The sequence below is a fragment of the Artemia franciscana genome, chromosome 2, assembly GCF_032884065.1.
Source record: "Artemia franciscana chromosome 2, ASM3288406v1, whole genome shotgun sequence".
NCBI classification, from domain to species: Eukaryota; Metazoa; Arthropoda; class Branchiopoda; order Anostraca; family Artemiidae; genus Artemia; species Artemia franciscana.
This window is the reverse complement of record NC_088864.1, coordinates 25,223,910-25,238,542: the sequence shown is the minus strand read 5'-3', so window position 1 is coordinate 25,238,542 and position 14,633 is coordinate 25,223,910. Positions and strand designations below refer to the sequence as shown.

General features: G+C 34.1%; 1 protein-coding gene across 4 annotated transcripts in view; it reads left to right on the top strand.

The window, feature by feature from the left end:
- The window catches only part of LOC136039230 (protein O-mannosyl-transferase TMTC1-like), a 327,626-nt gene that overhangs the window by 77,860 nt on the left and 235,133 nt on the right, over positions 1 to 14,633 (top strand). Inside the window, exon 1 of one of the 4 annotated variants that reach the window (XM_065722801.1) lies at positions 5,773 to 5,897. The exons of 1 other annotated variant lie outside the window; for it this stretch is intronic. Coding sequence is in view for 1 of the 3 variants with exons in the window: in XM_065722785.1 (XP_065578857.1) it covers positions 5,848 to 5,888 (41 nt within the window). In the remaining 2 variants the exon portion in view is untranslated. Of the gene's footprint in view, positions 1 to 5,772; positions 5,898 to 14,633 lie in introns of those variants that run through there. 2 more of the 4 variants (XM_065722775.1, XM_065722785.1) reach the window with 2 other exon arrangements.

Sequence of the window (14,633 nt, the reverse complement as noted above, 5' to 3'; positions counted from 1 at the left end):
TCGATGGAACTTCATTTTATAAAAGACAACCGTGGGAGCTGAATTCAAGCAAGAACTTGGGGACAAAAAGATAAAAATTGAGTTATAAGAAGACAGCTCTCAGGATTTTGAACTTCAGACTGCAGTGTTTCAGCTAAAATTGCAATTTAAACATTTTAAGGAACATAGGTTGATCATAAAGTTCAGCTCAATTTACATCTACTTGAAACAGATAGAATCTACTTGCCTGGAATTCATGATTGGAATTGAGAATGCAAATATGAGAAATTAACTGTCCAGTTGGTCCATAGTAAAAATAAAAAATAGTTAAAAAACCTATCGAAAATTGGTATGTATAAGCCATAAATAAGTAAATTATCTATTACAGGGATTTCTTACAAGAACTATATGAATAATTTCTTAAAAAAGACATTAGGTGGGGATATCAATCGAGTTCCAGCTTGAATTGACTTTGGCTCAACTTAAAATAGGATCTTGAATTTCTGATAGTTTCTATAATGTTTCTATAATGAATTTCCGTTAAAACTTACCATAAATTATTACGTATAGGAGGGAGATTGTCCCTTCCTTAAAACCTCATTCTTTAATCTCGAGCTTAAATTTTTCAAAATTACTATGACTTCTGAAATACATGTTTCGTTTAATTAGAACAATAAGTAAATTTTTTTAAAGTACCAAAAAACCTTAGCGTGAAGAGCGAGGTGTTGAGGAAGCGACAACCCCTCTCATATGCATAATAATTTTTGTTCGTTTTAAGTTTTAATGATGGCTCCTTACTCTAAGTTGAAAAAAACTAATTTTTAATTTAGTTAATTCAAAACTTTTTCTACAAAACAAGTTTTTCAAAGAAAAATAAAGAGCTCCATGAAGATAGGAATGAGCAGAAATAAAGTCTTCCGTGCGCAAAACTACCAAAAATCACTATTGTTATATAAATGAACTCAAACCGAGCAGAAATCGCAACAAATAGCCGATCAAATTCAAAATAAGCAAAAATTAACATGAGTAGGGCTTATAAGACCCCTGCCTTCTGAAGACCAGAACATAGTTTTCGAACATAATTGCTTAGTTTCCTCGACGTTCAAACATAAGAAAACCAACACGTATCTGTGATCTTTCTTCTGAAAAAAATCCACATTTTTGTAGATAGGAGCTTGAAGCCTCTATCTGGGTCATCTGGTATGACTCATGGTAGGGTCATCTGATATGCTAAATCTAAGGATCGGATTTTCATTAGGATCATTGGCCATTTTCGGGTTTTCCCGATTTTTTCGAAATTCTGACCAATTGTTTTAGGCTCGTAGCTTTTGAAGTGCACAATAAAACTTGATGAATTTTATATATTATAAATCAAAACTAAAAGTGATTTCTCCTTATGAATTATTGTTATCAATTTTTTTTTTATGTTTTGGTTACTTTAAGACCGAGCCGCTCTTTGCTTACAGTTCGTTACCATAAGCTGTTCCAAATACTTGCACAATGATTTCGACCTCTTACTTTGTCAAATTAGAGGTTCTTTTCATGATTCTACGGGTATAATTGTGCGCTTTCGTTTCTATTACTACATTACAAAATATTTTTGAATTCTAATACAATTTTTTGTGATATTTATCAACAAAAAATAGAATTTTGTCAGTTGAAAATCGATGGAATCGGACATTTAAGACATTATTGAAATTCCCTAATCATTATTGAATCTCCAAGTTGTGGAGAAACAAAAATTGTAATTACAAGAATTAATTGAAATTCTAATTTGTTAACTGACCCATCTGTAACTTCAAACTTTTTGTGATAATTCATTAACGTTGGCAACCCTGAATAACATAAAATTAATATAAGAAATATACTATGCCCATGACAATTTGAAATATCACAAGAATTAACGCTTCCCACATCCACTCTAACTACATTGATCTAAATCTCAGTAATTCAACAGAAGTAAGTCCAATTTTTCCAATCGTTTTCATTTAGAACCGGCAAAAAACGATTTTTTCTCTTTTATTGATATATTGTAACTATTCCATAAGCCATAAGAATTTCGTCGGAAATCCAACTTATTTTTAAAGTGTAACCCGTGAATGAAATTGGCAAATATTACTTTTAACGGAAATGTCGATTATGATAAAAATTTTGACTCAAAAACTTTATTATGATATCTTGCGGTACCACCATGGACAGAAACAGTTATTTCAGGTACGTATTAAGTTTAAAGAACCATGTCTTGTATGATCAGACCCTTCATGTTTCAAAATAGAATTACATAAAAATGGAAAATGCTAAAAATCGAATTACCATGTCCCACTTTTTGGCACCATGTCATTTTTTTTGGTTTTATCTGGCTGCACGAAACTGTTTTGCTTGGTATAACGTTATAAATTTATATTATAGTATCTCGTTTCTCTTATACGATCCTTTGAATAATGCAAAAGTTTGATTTGAGTGTCTGACTTCCAGTGTTTGCAGAATAATATTCTGTAGAAACTGTTTCTTATTCATTAAATTTAAACATTATGTTTCTGTTGGCCCTGAAATTTATTACAATTTTTCTTTTACATTGAGGTCAACACTACCAGGCACTATGGGTTTTGGGTTTTTTCAGAAAACAATTACTTTTGACTCTTTACTCTTTATAGGATTTATAGCCTAAGAATTAATTTTCTTGATTGCTTTTTCAAAAATTTTGGACTTCTCTTTACTCAAGAGTTTTTAGACAAAAGCTTGAAAGCTTTTTTGAAAAAAAAAGTTTGAAAAGTTGAAATCAAGACAAATGTTTTTCGTTCTGTTTTTTTTTTTCTAGTAAATTGGGGCTTTTCTGTTCTAAGAACTTTTGGATGCAAGGTTTAAACCAACCATAAAAACATGTAGACTGTAGTTGATTGAATCTCATTTGGGGAGGGGGAGGCACCGTGTCCCCAAAATTGACATTGTTTTGTACTAGCCTTCCCTTGGCTCAAGGGTTGCTGATGAAAGTTTTAAATGGATAGTGTATAGCAGACTGTTTGCTCAATTGGCAGGACTTCCAGAACCTTTATTTTTAACAACAAAATTTTTTGTCAGCTTTGCCCACGTAATGATTCTTGAATACTTGGAATCAGCCCGCAGTAAAAAGTTTTTATTTCAAGCTCAAGTATTTAGAGGGCCAATGTCTAGATGAATAAGAAAAAGTCTAAATCTTTGTTGGGGGAGACATTTTTTCCTTCTGCGTTAAAGTTACCCTGACACAAACGCTAAAGAATATAGTTTTCAAGCAGATCACAGAAGAAATTTGCCCTTTTTTTTGTTGTGTCATGATGAGAAACTAAAGTTGTTTTCGAAATCAGGGCTCTCTCGGCCCGGAATCCTACGGTTTTGAGTTTCCAGCAATTCAGTTAAAACGTTTTGTTGGCCCCTTTTTACGCCAAGTTTTTTGGGTGAACTAATATTCTTGATATTTTTCATTCGGAATTTGTGCCCCTTAACACAGTGTTTTAAGGATGCAATTGCCAAACTGATCAAATGAATTCGCAAACAAATGGAAAGTAGTTTTTTAAATTCTTGTTTGACTTCCATATTTGGGGGTCTGTTCTCCCAGATAATTGGCGTTTTAAATAGAATAATATCCATTATTCCAGGGTTATTGGGTGGTCGTGTCATCCCTGTGTCTTGATCGGTTTTGGAAAGAGTTCATAGACTGAACTCCCGTAATGTTGGGAATAGAAAATCGTCAGTAAGGTTTTTGGAGAGGGGGGAGGTCGGTCCATAGAGGGAGGGCCAGGTGTCTGCTCTCATGATCTATCAATCATTGATAATTTTTTCGAGTTAGGGAGGGGTATTAGGCCATAGAGGACCAGGATTCAGCTCCCATAATTTTTGGAATAAAATAGTGTAAATAAAATGTTTCTTTTGGAAGGCATGGAGGGCCAGGGATGAGTTGCCATAATTGCTATAATTAATAATCGATTTTTCCTTTACATGTCAGTTATTGCAATAATACGGGATTACGTAATCAATGTCTGGAGTTTACCGCAGAAGCCTAGATCTCTGGGCTTCTTGTAATTTTTTTTTATTTTATTAAGTTTTTTGTTCATAACAAATTTCCCTTAAGAAAAAAAAATCATCCTTATAGGCCGGACATAGAAATTCTCCGCTTGTGGAATTGGCTATTTCGTAGAATGAATTATCCGCAACATAATATTAGGAATAGACTGCTGGTCCAACTGTCTAGGACGCAGTTCCATTGGATTGAAATGCCACTTTCGAATCCGTATGGTGACAAAAATCATTAAAATATAAATCTTTTTCTGAACGCCCCCTTCCTCCCTAAAAACCTTATTGGCCATCTTCTATTCCCAACATTACGAAAGTTCAGTTTGAGTTCTTTCCAAAACTGTCCAACCCGCCTATACTCATTACAGACAAGAGTTTGTCTACTGCCCGTTTCCCTAACGGTAAAAGTGTAAGGTTTACTGTTTATTTGTCACTTTACTAAAATGAAATTTACTACAAATATTTTCTTTTTTACTGGGATTACAACATTGAAATTAAACAGACAATTTTAAAATAAAATGAAAGTTTGGGGATATAGCTCTGAGTGAAACAAAATTTTTCCTTTTGAAACAAAATTTTGAAACAAGATATTTTCTTTTCTAGTTATTAGGGCATTGAAAATGAGAATGAAATTAAATCTTCTCAATTTAATTTGAAATAAAATCTGAAACAAATAGAAATTTGAAATAAAATCTTAAACTGAAGATCTTTCAAAAATTAATAGCATTATATCAACCATTCAGTTTATTTGTCCCTTTCAAGACTATTCGAGACATATTTCAGCAATGCACCGGACTTTTACAGTGAGAGAAGGAGGCAAAATCTAATCTCTTGTTTACAGTTACTTTTGTTCATTTCAAGCTTGATTTGCATATTCAATTTAAGTTTCACTAGACTTAAGTTTTATTTGTTCACTCTTTTAGTACCTTTTCTCTGTTTATTCACTATAATTGTTTATTTAATTTATGTTTGTTTTGGGTTTCATTTATGCGTCGACAGCAATTTTTGTTTGTGTTTGTTTTAAGCTTGATTTGTATGCTCAATTTAAATTTTATTCGTTTTAAGATTTACATTTTCATTTATATCAGCACCTGTTGTACGTATTTTTTGCTATGATTGTCTATATAATTTCTATTCATTCTGGATTTTATTTATTCTTTATTAGTAATTTACGGTCGTCTTGAGTTTGATTTATTATAGGTTTAATATAATCTTTACTTTTCTTTAAAAAAATTCTTTTCCAGAAAGTTTTCTTTAATTAATTAGGATGTAAGATTTTCCTAGACCTTTCTTTGAACATGAGTTTGTATTAGTGTTATATTATTATCAAAATACTTTCAATGATTTGATAACACAAGGGTTCTGTTGAATCCCTTTTGAACGTTGGCACTAAAAAAAAAAAACAACAACAAAAAACGGAAAAACGAAAAAATAATAAACATGTTGTGTGATTTATCCGAAAAAGAGTACTGAAAACAACTGAAATACAGAAAGACTGAATAGACGTACACAGAAACATAGAAACACAGAAAGATGTACATTCGCTGGATACAATTTATTTTGGTAAAATAAAAAAGAAAGATTAATGTTTGCCCTTTTAAGTTGTACCATTCTATCCAATTTGAGAGTATTTATTAGCAGCATTAAAGAGCATACTTCGGGAAACAATAGCAATAAAACAAGATCCTTCTATAGAAAGCACTTCTTTCTTAAAAACTCTCTGAACGCATGTCTTTGCCGTGTAAAGGATCCTATAAAGAAGAAACTCTTATCTAGAGAATAGTGCAGACACTATCTGTGTTAAGGCAGACTGTATTTTCAATGAATGTTAGTTTGTTTCACAGGATTATGTGCAACAGAAAGTAAGAAAGGTAATTTGTGAGCTTTGAACTTCGATAATTGAACTTTACTCCTTGTATAGTTAGATTTCATATTTTGCCGATGTTGGTAAAAAATGTGACTTAAAATTTATGCAATTACAAAATATAACTATGAAGATACAAATCAATTGTCTTAGCTTTTTTTCTGAGAAGAAGAGAAGATATTAGGAGAAAATTAAGACAGTTAGAAAAAAAAAAACAGTTATGTTTCAAGAATTTTAAAACTACAAAAAAATGCCTGTTGTTTCAGGAGATTTTTAAACCAATTGAAATTTATCTTACTGGCAGATCTGATACCTGTAAATCTTGTGTTGCCTGCATATTTAATCTATAAATTTACTGCCGGGTGCAAAAAAAAAAACAAGTGAATTAGGCGAGAATTAACTTCCTTAATGTGTGATATTTTTCGTTCTCAATAAATGCATCAAATAGCTCATGGTTACCAACTATGAGCAAGGAACGACACTGCTCAATAGTAACCAAAACTCTAAAACAGAATATTGACGTTAATTTAATTGACGTTTTAATGACGGCAAAAGATTTGGCTTATCATGCTGATTCCAAATATATAAGATCCATTAAATTTAGTGTTATGTATAAAAAGCTAAGAGCCTGAGAAAATTTTCTGGATTTTCGAAAAAGGGTAAAAAATACTCCCTAAAAGTCAAGGAATCTTAATGAAAACCATACTGTAGAAGCTGCAGGCTCCTACCTACGAAAATGTGGAATTGGGCATTTTTGTGTAAAAAAGATGACGGATGTATCTATATTTGTTTAATTTATTTGTTTTGTTTTTCCCAGGGGTGATCCAATCGAACCAACAGTCGCAAAATATAAAAAAAAGGCTCATTTGAACGGAAATCGAAAGTCATAGTGCCTATTTTAACTAACCAAAAAGATTGGAGGGCAACTAGCCCTCCTCCCAAACCCTTTTTTTCAAAGTTGACCGAACAAAGTTTGAGATAGCCCTTTTAATCACCATAGTTGAAAGGTCCAGTGGCTATTCTTTTGGAGATCAAATGACCCCAACAGCCTTGGATAAAGGACTGTAAGTCATGAAGTTTGCGTATTGTTTGTGTAAAGCACTCGCTATTGACAAGTTTACAGACATATTTTTTGGGGGTGGGTAAAATATTTGCTAGGCCAATTTTCCACGAAGAGAAATTTTTGTGGGGAGGGATGTTTCATGGGGGGGTGAACTTTCGTGGAGAAGTTTTACAATGGTGAAATTTGTCAGAGCTCATGCACGAGATTCTTTGTATTTGTCTTGCTTTCTCTTTGCCTACTCAATTTTACACGTGGAATTGTTAAGGGGGGCGGTTGGAAGGGGGGGATTTTTTGGCCGATATAAATGGCCTAGCGTATCTTTCCGTAGTGTTAGGATTTTAAACGGGAAAAATTATCCATGGGGGAGTTTTGTCAGGGATAAACTCTACAGGGGAAATTTTCTGCAGGAGCAACTTTCTACTAGGGGTCGGGGGGTATTTGCGGAAATTTTTTTCCATATTGGACAGGGATCTCCTGCATGATTTTAAAAACAATCAGAAATTAAAGTCTTTTTCAAATAAAATCTAATTTTACGATTTGTAGGCTGTCGGAGGAGGATGCAGAACTAATGTTCTGGTGGAGGTCACGATGAAAATTTGGCACCTTATTCAGTAATTTTTGCCTCTCTATCCCCTGTATTTACCGTAAATTTGGATCTTTTCTGGGGATGGTCACAAGCCCCTAAAAACACTTGGATCTGCCCATGCAATCTGCACCTGGATGAGCAAAATAAATCTAATAAATAGATTAATAAATCAAAATAAAAGAAACCATTTATGTAATGTAGATTTCATAATTTTAGGTGCTCTCTAAGATTTTACTTAAGTATTTTTAAGGAGTACCAGGAATTTGGAATCAGTTTCAAGTTGTTTTTTTCTAATGAAAGAGCATTGTATGAGGTAGTTAGTAGAAATACTAATGTCTCTACATTTGTATTCGTTGATGGAAAGAATTCCAATTACGCTAGCGTAACAATGCAATATATTCTTACTATGCTCTAACGCTTATGGAAACAAATAACAATAAACTTATTTGAATTAAAAAAATAGGTGCAAAAATGGCTTAAAGACTTGAATCAGACAGATAACAAAGGAAATAAAGATCACATCAAAAGTAGTTTCATTTGAATCGCGAAGAAAAAAATTTGTGGACGAGTAAAAAGTAACTTTCCCGTAAAATCAACCTTTAATCCTCCTCCCATACCAAGAAAAGTTCCAGCTGCCCTAGGTGGACTCAATTGCGGAATGAAAATGCATGAAATTTCAATGAAACGATTCTTTCAATGAAATTACACAAAAAGTTTTTTTCCAATAAAAATACTAAAGAAAATACAATTTCCAATATATACGGGGGGTGACAAAAGCATAGAGGGAATTAAATCTCTCCCTCCCATCGTCAAACATGTATGAGTAGTATCTTATCGATAAATTCCATGGCAAACATAGCCACTACTCCTTCCTTCCTTTAATGATTTCGGTTGAACGGCGATTCTCTCAAGACGCAGGTGTTACTAATTTTCTTCAAGACACACCTGTTTGTTTGCGTAATAGGGAGTGTTTTCTAAGAGATAACTACTGCGTCACAGGGAATGCTTACTTTTGCGTGTTAAGTCATAGAGACTTTTAAGGATTTCGTCGAATTTTACATAATAGGGTTTGGGGTGTTACGTAATAGGGTTCGTTAGATTCCATTAGTCAAGCAGGGAAGTTTTATTAAGAATTTTTCTTCGAGGTAATTTTCAAGACGTTTTTTGGAGACCTTTCAAGACGGTTAAAGACGTTTTTAAGACATCTTTTCTTCGAGAAGTATTTCAAGACGTTTCAGGACATTTCAAAACGCTTTTTTAAGACATTTTTCCTCAAGACGTTTCAGGACATTTCAAGACGCTTTTTAAAACATTTTTTATTCAAGACTTTTCAAGAAAATAAATAAATAGAAATTAAATAAATAGCCGAGTCCAACTCAAAACGAGCCGAAATTAACATGAGTTGGGCTGGCAATCCCCGTGCTTCCTCAGGACCAGAATATAACTTGTAATTTACAAGAAAAAATACATATTAACGTGCTCTGTCAGTTTAATATACACATTCTGATATTTATTCATTAAAGTATTCATAATTTTTTATCTATTAAAGTTAAAAAAGAAAAAACTTGTCAAATCTGTTTTTTCAACGAAATGGCTGTCTAAAAATTTTGATATGAAGTGTTTGAAAAATTATGGGCTAAGGAAGAGGGCTGCTTGCCCTCCAATTACTTTTGACTCTTAAAAATTCCACTGAAACTTTTAATTTCCAATCAAATAAGCTCCTTTAAAAGTTCCAATAATACTACTAGCTATAATAGAGCAGGTGTGCCTATGATATTGCTTATATCCCCTTTTCAAAACCTGCTTATAGATAGTCTTTTGCTTTATTGAAACTCCCCGAAATCGTTCCCTAGAATCTTCACCTTAGTACCCTATGTGTCATTAATCACAGTAACCGTAGAATTAGTTTTAAAAGCAAATACATAGTTTCTTCTTGCCAGTTCAGAATATGCCAAAACCTACCCTCAAAGGTCTATCTTAATAACGTAAGCCTTTCTTGAGATACTGCTTCGTCAACCCTTTGACAATCTACTTGCTCATATTTAGTTTCGAGTTCAACATTTGACTAAATTGGCCTCAAAATATTCACCCTAACACCCATAGCTTGTGTAGTAGCAATATTTGTGGAAGTATTAGTAGCAGTATGAGAATAGCACGCTTGGTTTCTTCAAGATCCTTTCAACACAAGATTAAAGTTTCACGTTCATACCATAAACCGATCCTGAAGCATTTTTTATATGTATTCTTGACAACCAGCTTGGGTATATTGTGTTTCAGTTTAGTTAAACACAGTTTCAACTTTGCACAAAATTTTCACCTTAGCTTTAGTAGCAGTAGGAATAGCAACCTTAGTAATAGTAACCGACAGTAATAGTAACCGGAATAGCAACCGATAGCTTTAGAAGCAGTAGTAGTAGCCTGAGTAGAATCTGTAGCATTAGGACGCAAATATTGTCTTTTGGTTTTTTCAGCATCCTCCAAGATAAGCCTTGTAATTTTAAACTTCACACACAAAACTGATCCTAAGACACTGCTGATACACCATTTTTACCAGTAGTAGTTTTAGTTTAAGTCGCAGTATTAGTAGAAATTTTAGTAGTAGGATTCAAATATTGCCTTTTGGTGAGTTCAATATCCCCCACAACATGCCCTGTAAGTTTCAACTTCACACGCCAAGCCGTTCCTAAGATATTGCTGAAGCCCCTTTTTGGCAACGTGCATACATACGGTATATTGTTGTTCAGTTGAATTTCCCCTAAAAATCCCCTAAGAATTTCACCTCCATACCCTTAGGCATAGTTGTAATAGTAATTACAGCAGTAGTATTAGCATTAGCAGTACTATCAGTAGTATTAATAGTAAGAACGCTAGTGCTAGGAGCCGCAGTAGTGTTAAAATATTGCCTTTAGGTCAGTGTAACATCCCTATCATCAAGTCCTAAAAGTTTCAACTTTATACAATTAGCCAGTGCTTTAACATTGACGATATGTCCTTTCGATAACCTGCATACTCATATAATTCTTGAAATTTACATATTAAAGCTCTTAGCCTTACGATTACTTGCAATAGATGTAATAGTTAGAGTAATAGTAACAGTAATAGTAGAACTAGCAAATGTAGCCGTGGTAGTAGTATTACTAGTAGCTTCCACATGTTGCCTTTAGGTCAATTGATCTTCCCCTTCAGCCATTCTTTGAAGGTTCAAACTTAAGAAGAAAAATTACTTAAAAATTACAATCTGAATACACATACCGTAATGTCTTTTGATCTAGTCAAAACTTGTCCTCATTATTCTCTCAAATTCTCTCCTTGATAGACTTAGCCTTAATAATGCTAGCATCACTGCAGTATTGTTGGCAGTGGGAGAACTAAAGCAGAATTAATGTTGTACTAGTAGTAGCAGTAACAGTAGTATCAGTGGCATTAATAGTAAAAATAGAATATACATGTTGCCTTTTTGTCAGTTGAACATCCCCCTCATGATATCACGGAAATTTAATCTTGATGCGGTAAGCTGTTCAAAAACATTAATGATGTGTCCTTTCGACTCCTTTTTGACCCCTTATTCATTTTAATACTCTAACTCTTACAAGCTGTTGCAATTGAAGTTATAGGTAGAGTAACTTAGTAGCAGTAATAGCATTAGTAGTAGTAGTAGTAGCATTATCAAAAGTAACTGCGGTAGTAGTGTGGGTAGTGGCATGCACGTATTACCTTTTTGTCAACTGATCATACCCTCTAAGGATTCTCTGAAAGTTCCAACTTAATACCCAAATCCATTCTTGAGATACGCTCTTTTGAAAATACGCATGCACAAAGTGTGTTTTGATTTAGTTTAATTTCCCCTTGTTATTCTGTCAAATTTTTACCTTAATCCGCTTAGCCTTAATTGTATTGGTATTATAGTAGTAGGGGTAGTAGTAGGAACAGTAGTAGCAGTAAGAGCGTTGTATTAGTAACAGTAGGAACAGCAGTAGCAACGATATTAATAGCAATAGTAGCGGATACATGTTGCATTTTGGTCAGTTGAATATCCCACTCATGATGTCCCAGAAGTTTCTTCTTGATTCGCTAAACCGCTCCAAAATTATTGCTGATACGCCTATATTAGCAATCTGTATGCACAAAGTACGTTTTGATTTAGCTTTACTTTCACCTCAATATTTCCTCAAAAATCCATTTCACATATTCTCGGCCTTGGTAGTATTCGCTACAGAAGCAGTAATTTTAGTGGTAATAGTGGTAGTAGTAGTAGAGTTTTAGCTGTAGTAGTGGTGGTAGTAGTAGTAGTGGCAGCAGTAGTACTTGTTATAGCAGTAGTTATTGTAATAGCGTACAAATATTATCTTTTGCTCAATTGACCATCTCCATCATTCTTTTCCTGAAAGTTCCAAAATAATATACTCATTCATTCCTGAGCTACGCCCTTTTGACAACCCTTGTGAATACAAGGGATTTTGATTTAGTTCATCACTCCTTCAAAATTCTCTGAAAGGCCCACCTGAATTCCCTTCGTCTTTTTTGACAGTAAAGATCCAACGTGCAAATCTCTCTCAATATCACATACCGTTAGTAAACAGTGAACGAGTTGCCTAACTTACAGCCCTTGCCCAGATGATTGTGGGGGATTCGACATCCCCAGAGGCATAAATAATGAACCTTTTTCAATTCTGAACAAAATAGCTGTCTCCCAATTATGATTGGATGTGTTTTGGTAAATGATGACGTATGGTGGAGACTGGTTCCTTCCAATCACTCTTGACTCTTAAAAAGGGCACAAGAACTTCCAATTTTTCCAATCAAACAAGCCCCATCTGATTTCTATACAATCACCTATTCCATAAAAACCTTATATGCCCTGGGTTTAATTCACTACCCTTACCCCTGGTCTCTGGGGGATTGTGTCAACGGTAGAGGCATTGTTATATGTTTTTGAACTATTTTCTTTTTTTAACAAAATGGCTATCTCACACTTTCAATCAGATGTGTTTGGAGAAAAGAGGGCTTCGGAAAAGGGGATGGCTGCCCTTCTTCAGTTTTGACTGACAAAGGGAACTATACCTTTCAATTTCCAGTCAAATGAGCCTCCTCTAAAGTTTATACGATTACCCATTTCATATACAGCTTATATTGCCCCCAGGGCATACCTTACAACCCTTGCCCCCAGATTCTGGGTATTTGTTTCAACCCCGTTTCAACCCCGTTTCAACCCCAAAGGCCTTGTTATTTGATCTCTGGACTGTTTTGAATAAAATGGTCATTTCAAAATTTATATTGTATGGATTTTGGGAAAAGAGGACGTGGGAGGGGGACTAGTTGCCCTCTGATCACTTTTGACTCTTAAAAGGGTGTTATAGCTTCATATTTCCAATTGAATGGATTTGGCTTGAGCAATAATGTCTAAAAAAAATTGGTTATTTTGTTTCTAAATCCATCTCACACATAACTAACCTGTCTCTTTCTTCTGGTGTTTTTCCTCATTTTAAAGTTGCTAATGTTGTATATTTGTATAAAAAAGGTGATTCACTTCTAATCTCGAACTGTAGACCTATTTTTCTTCTTCCTGTAATCTCTAGGGTTGCTAAAAAAAATAGAGTATCGTAGGCTCTCTTCATTTTTATTTAGTACTAATACGACTACAGGGACTTCTCTAATAACTAATCATCAGTCTGGCATTTGTCCTAGTTTCTCTACCTTGCATGCACTTTCAGATGCAACTGAGTTCGTGCGTATTAATCTTGACACGTTTTGTCCCATTGAGGGAGATGGTCAATAGACCAAAAGATGACACTCGTGCGCTATTACAACAACTACTGCTATAACTGCTACTACTACTACTAGAACTACAACTCTACTAATAGAAACACTATTACCACTAAAATTACTGCTTCTGCAGCGAGTACAACCAAGGCTGAGCATATGTGGAATGGATTTTTGAAGGAATTTTGAGATAAACTAAATCAAAACATACTTTGTGCATACAGATTGCTGATAGAGGCATATCGTCAACAATTTTGGAACAGTTTACCGTATCCAGAAGAAATTTCTGGGGCATCATGAGTGGGATATTCAACTGTCTAAACTGTAACATGTATATGCTACTACTGCTATTAATACTGTTGCTATTGCTGTTCCTACTATTATTAACACAACACTGTTACTTCTAATACTGTTCCTACTACTACCACTACTACTATAATACCAATGCAATTAAGGCTATGCGTATTAAGGTAAAAAATTTGACAGAATATCAACGGGGAATTTGAAACGAATCAAAACACACTTTGTGCATGCGTATTTTCAAAAAGGCGTATCTCAAGAATTGATTTGAGTATTAAGTTGGAACTTTCAGAAAATTCTTAGAGGGGATGATCAGTTGACAAAAAGGTAATATGTGCACGCCACTACTAACACTACTGCCACTGCTACTTTTGCTAATACTACTATTACTACTTCTACTGCTATTGCTGCTACTGAATTACTCCATCTATAAATTCAATCGCAACAACTTGTAAGGGTTAGAGTATCAAAATGAACAAGGGGTCGAAAGGGCATATCAGTAATGTTTTTGGACAGCTTACGGCATCAAGATTATATTTTTGTGGCATCATGAGGGGGATGTTCAACTGATAAAAAGGCAACATGTATACGCTACTTTTGTTATCAATACTACTGATACTACTGTTGCTACTACTACTAATACAACATGAATAATGCTATTAATTCTCCCATTGCCAACAATACTGCTATGATACTAGTATTATTAAGACTAAATCTATGAAGGAGAGAATTTGAGAGAAAATTGAGCACTAGTTTTAACTACATCAAAAGACACTACGGTATGTGGATTCAGATTGTCAAAAAAGCTTCTCTCAGGAATTGGTTTGGGTATTAAGTTAGTACTTTCAAAGAATGCTTGAAGGGGAAGATTAACTGACCAAAAGGCAATGTGTACAAGCTACTAATAATACTACTATCACTGCTACACTTACTAGTTCTACTGCTATTAATGCTGTTACTCAAACTATTACTTCTATTGCAAGTACTCGTAAAGCTAAGAGATTTAAGAGTCAAAAGTAATTGGGTGGCAAGCA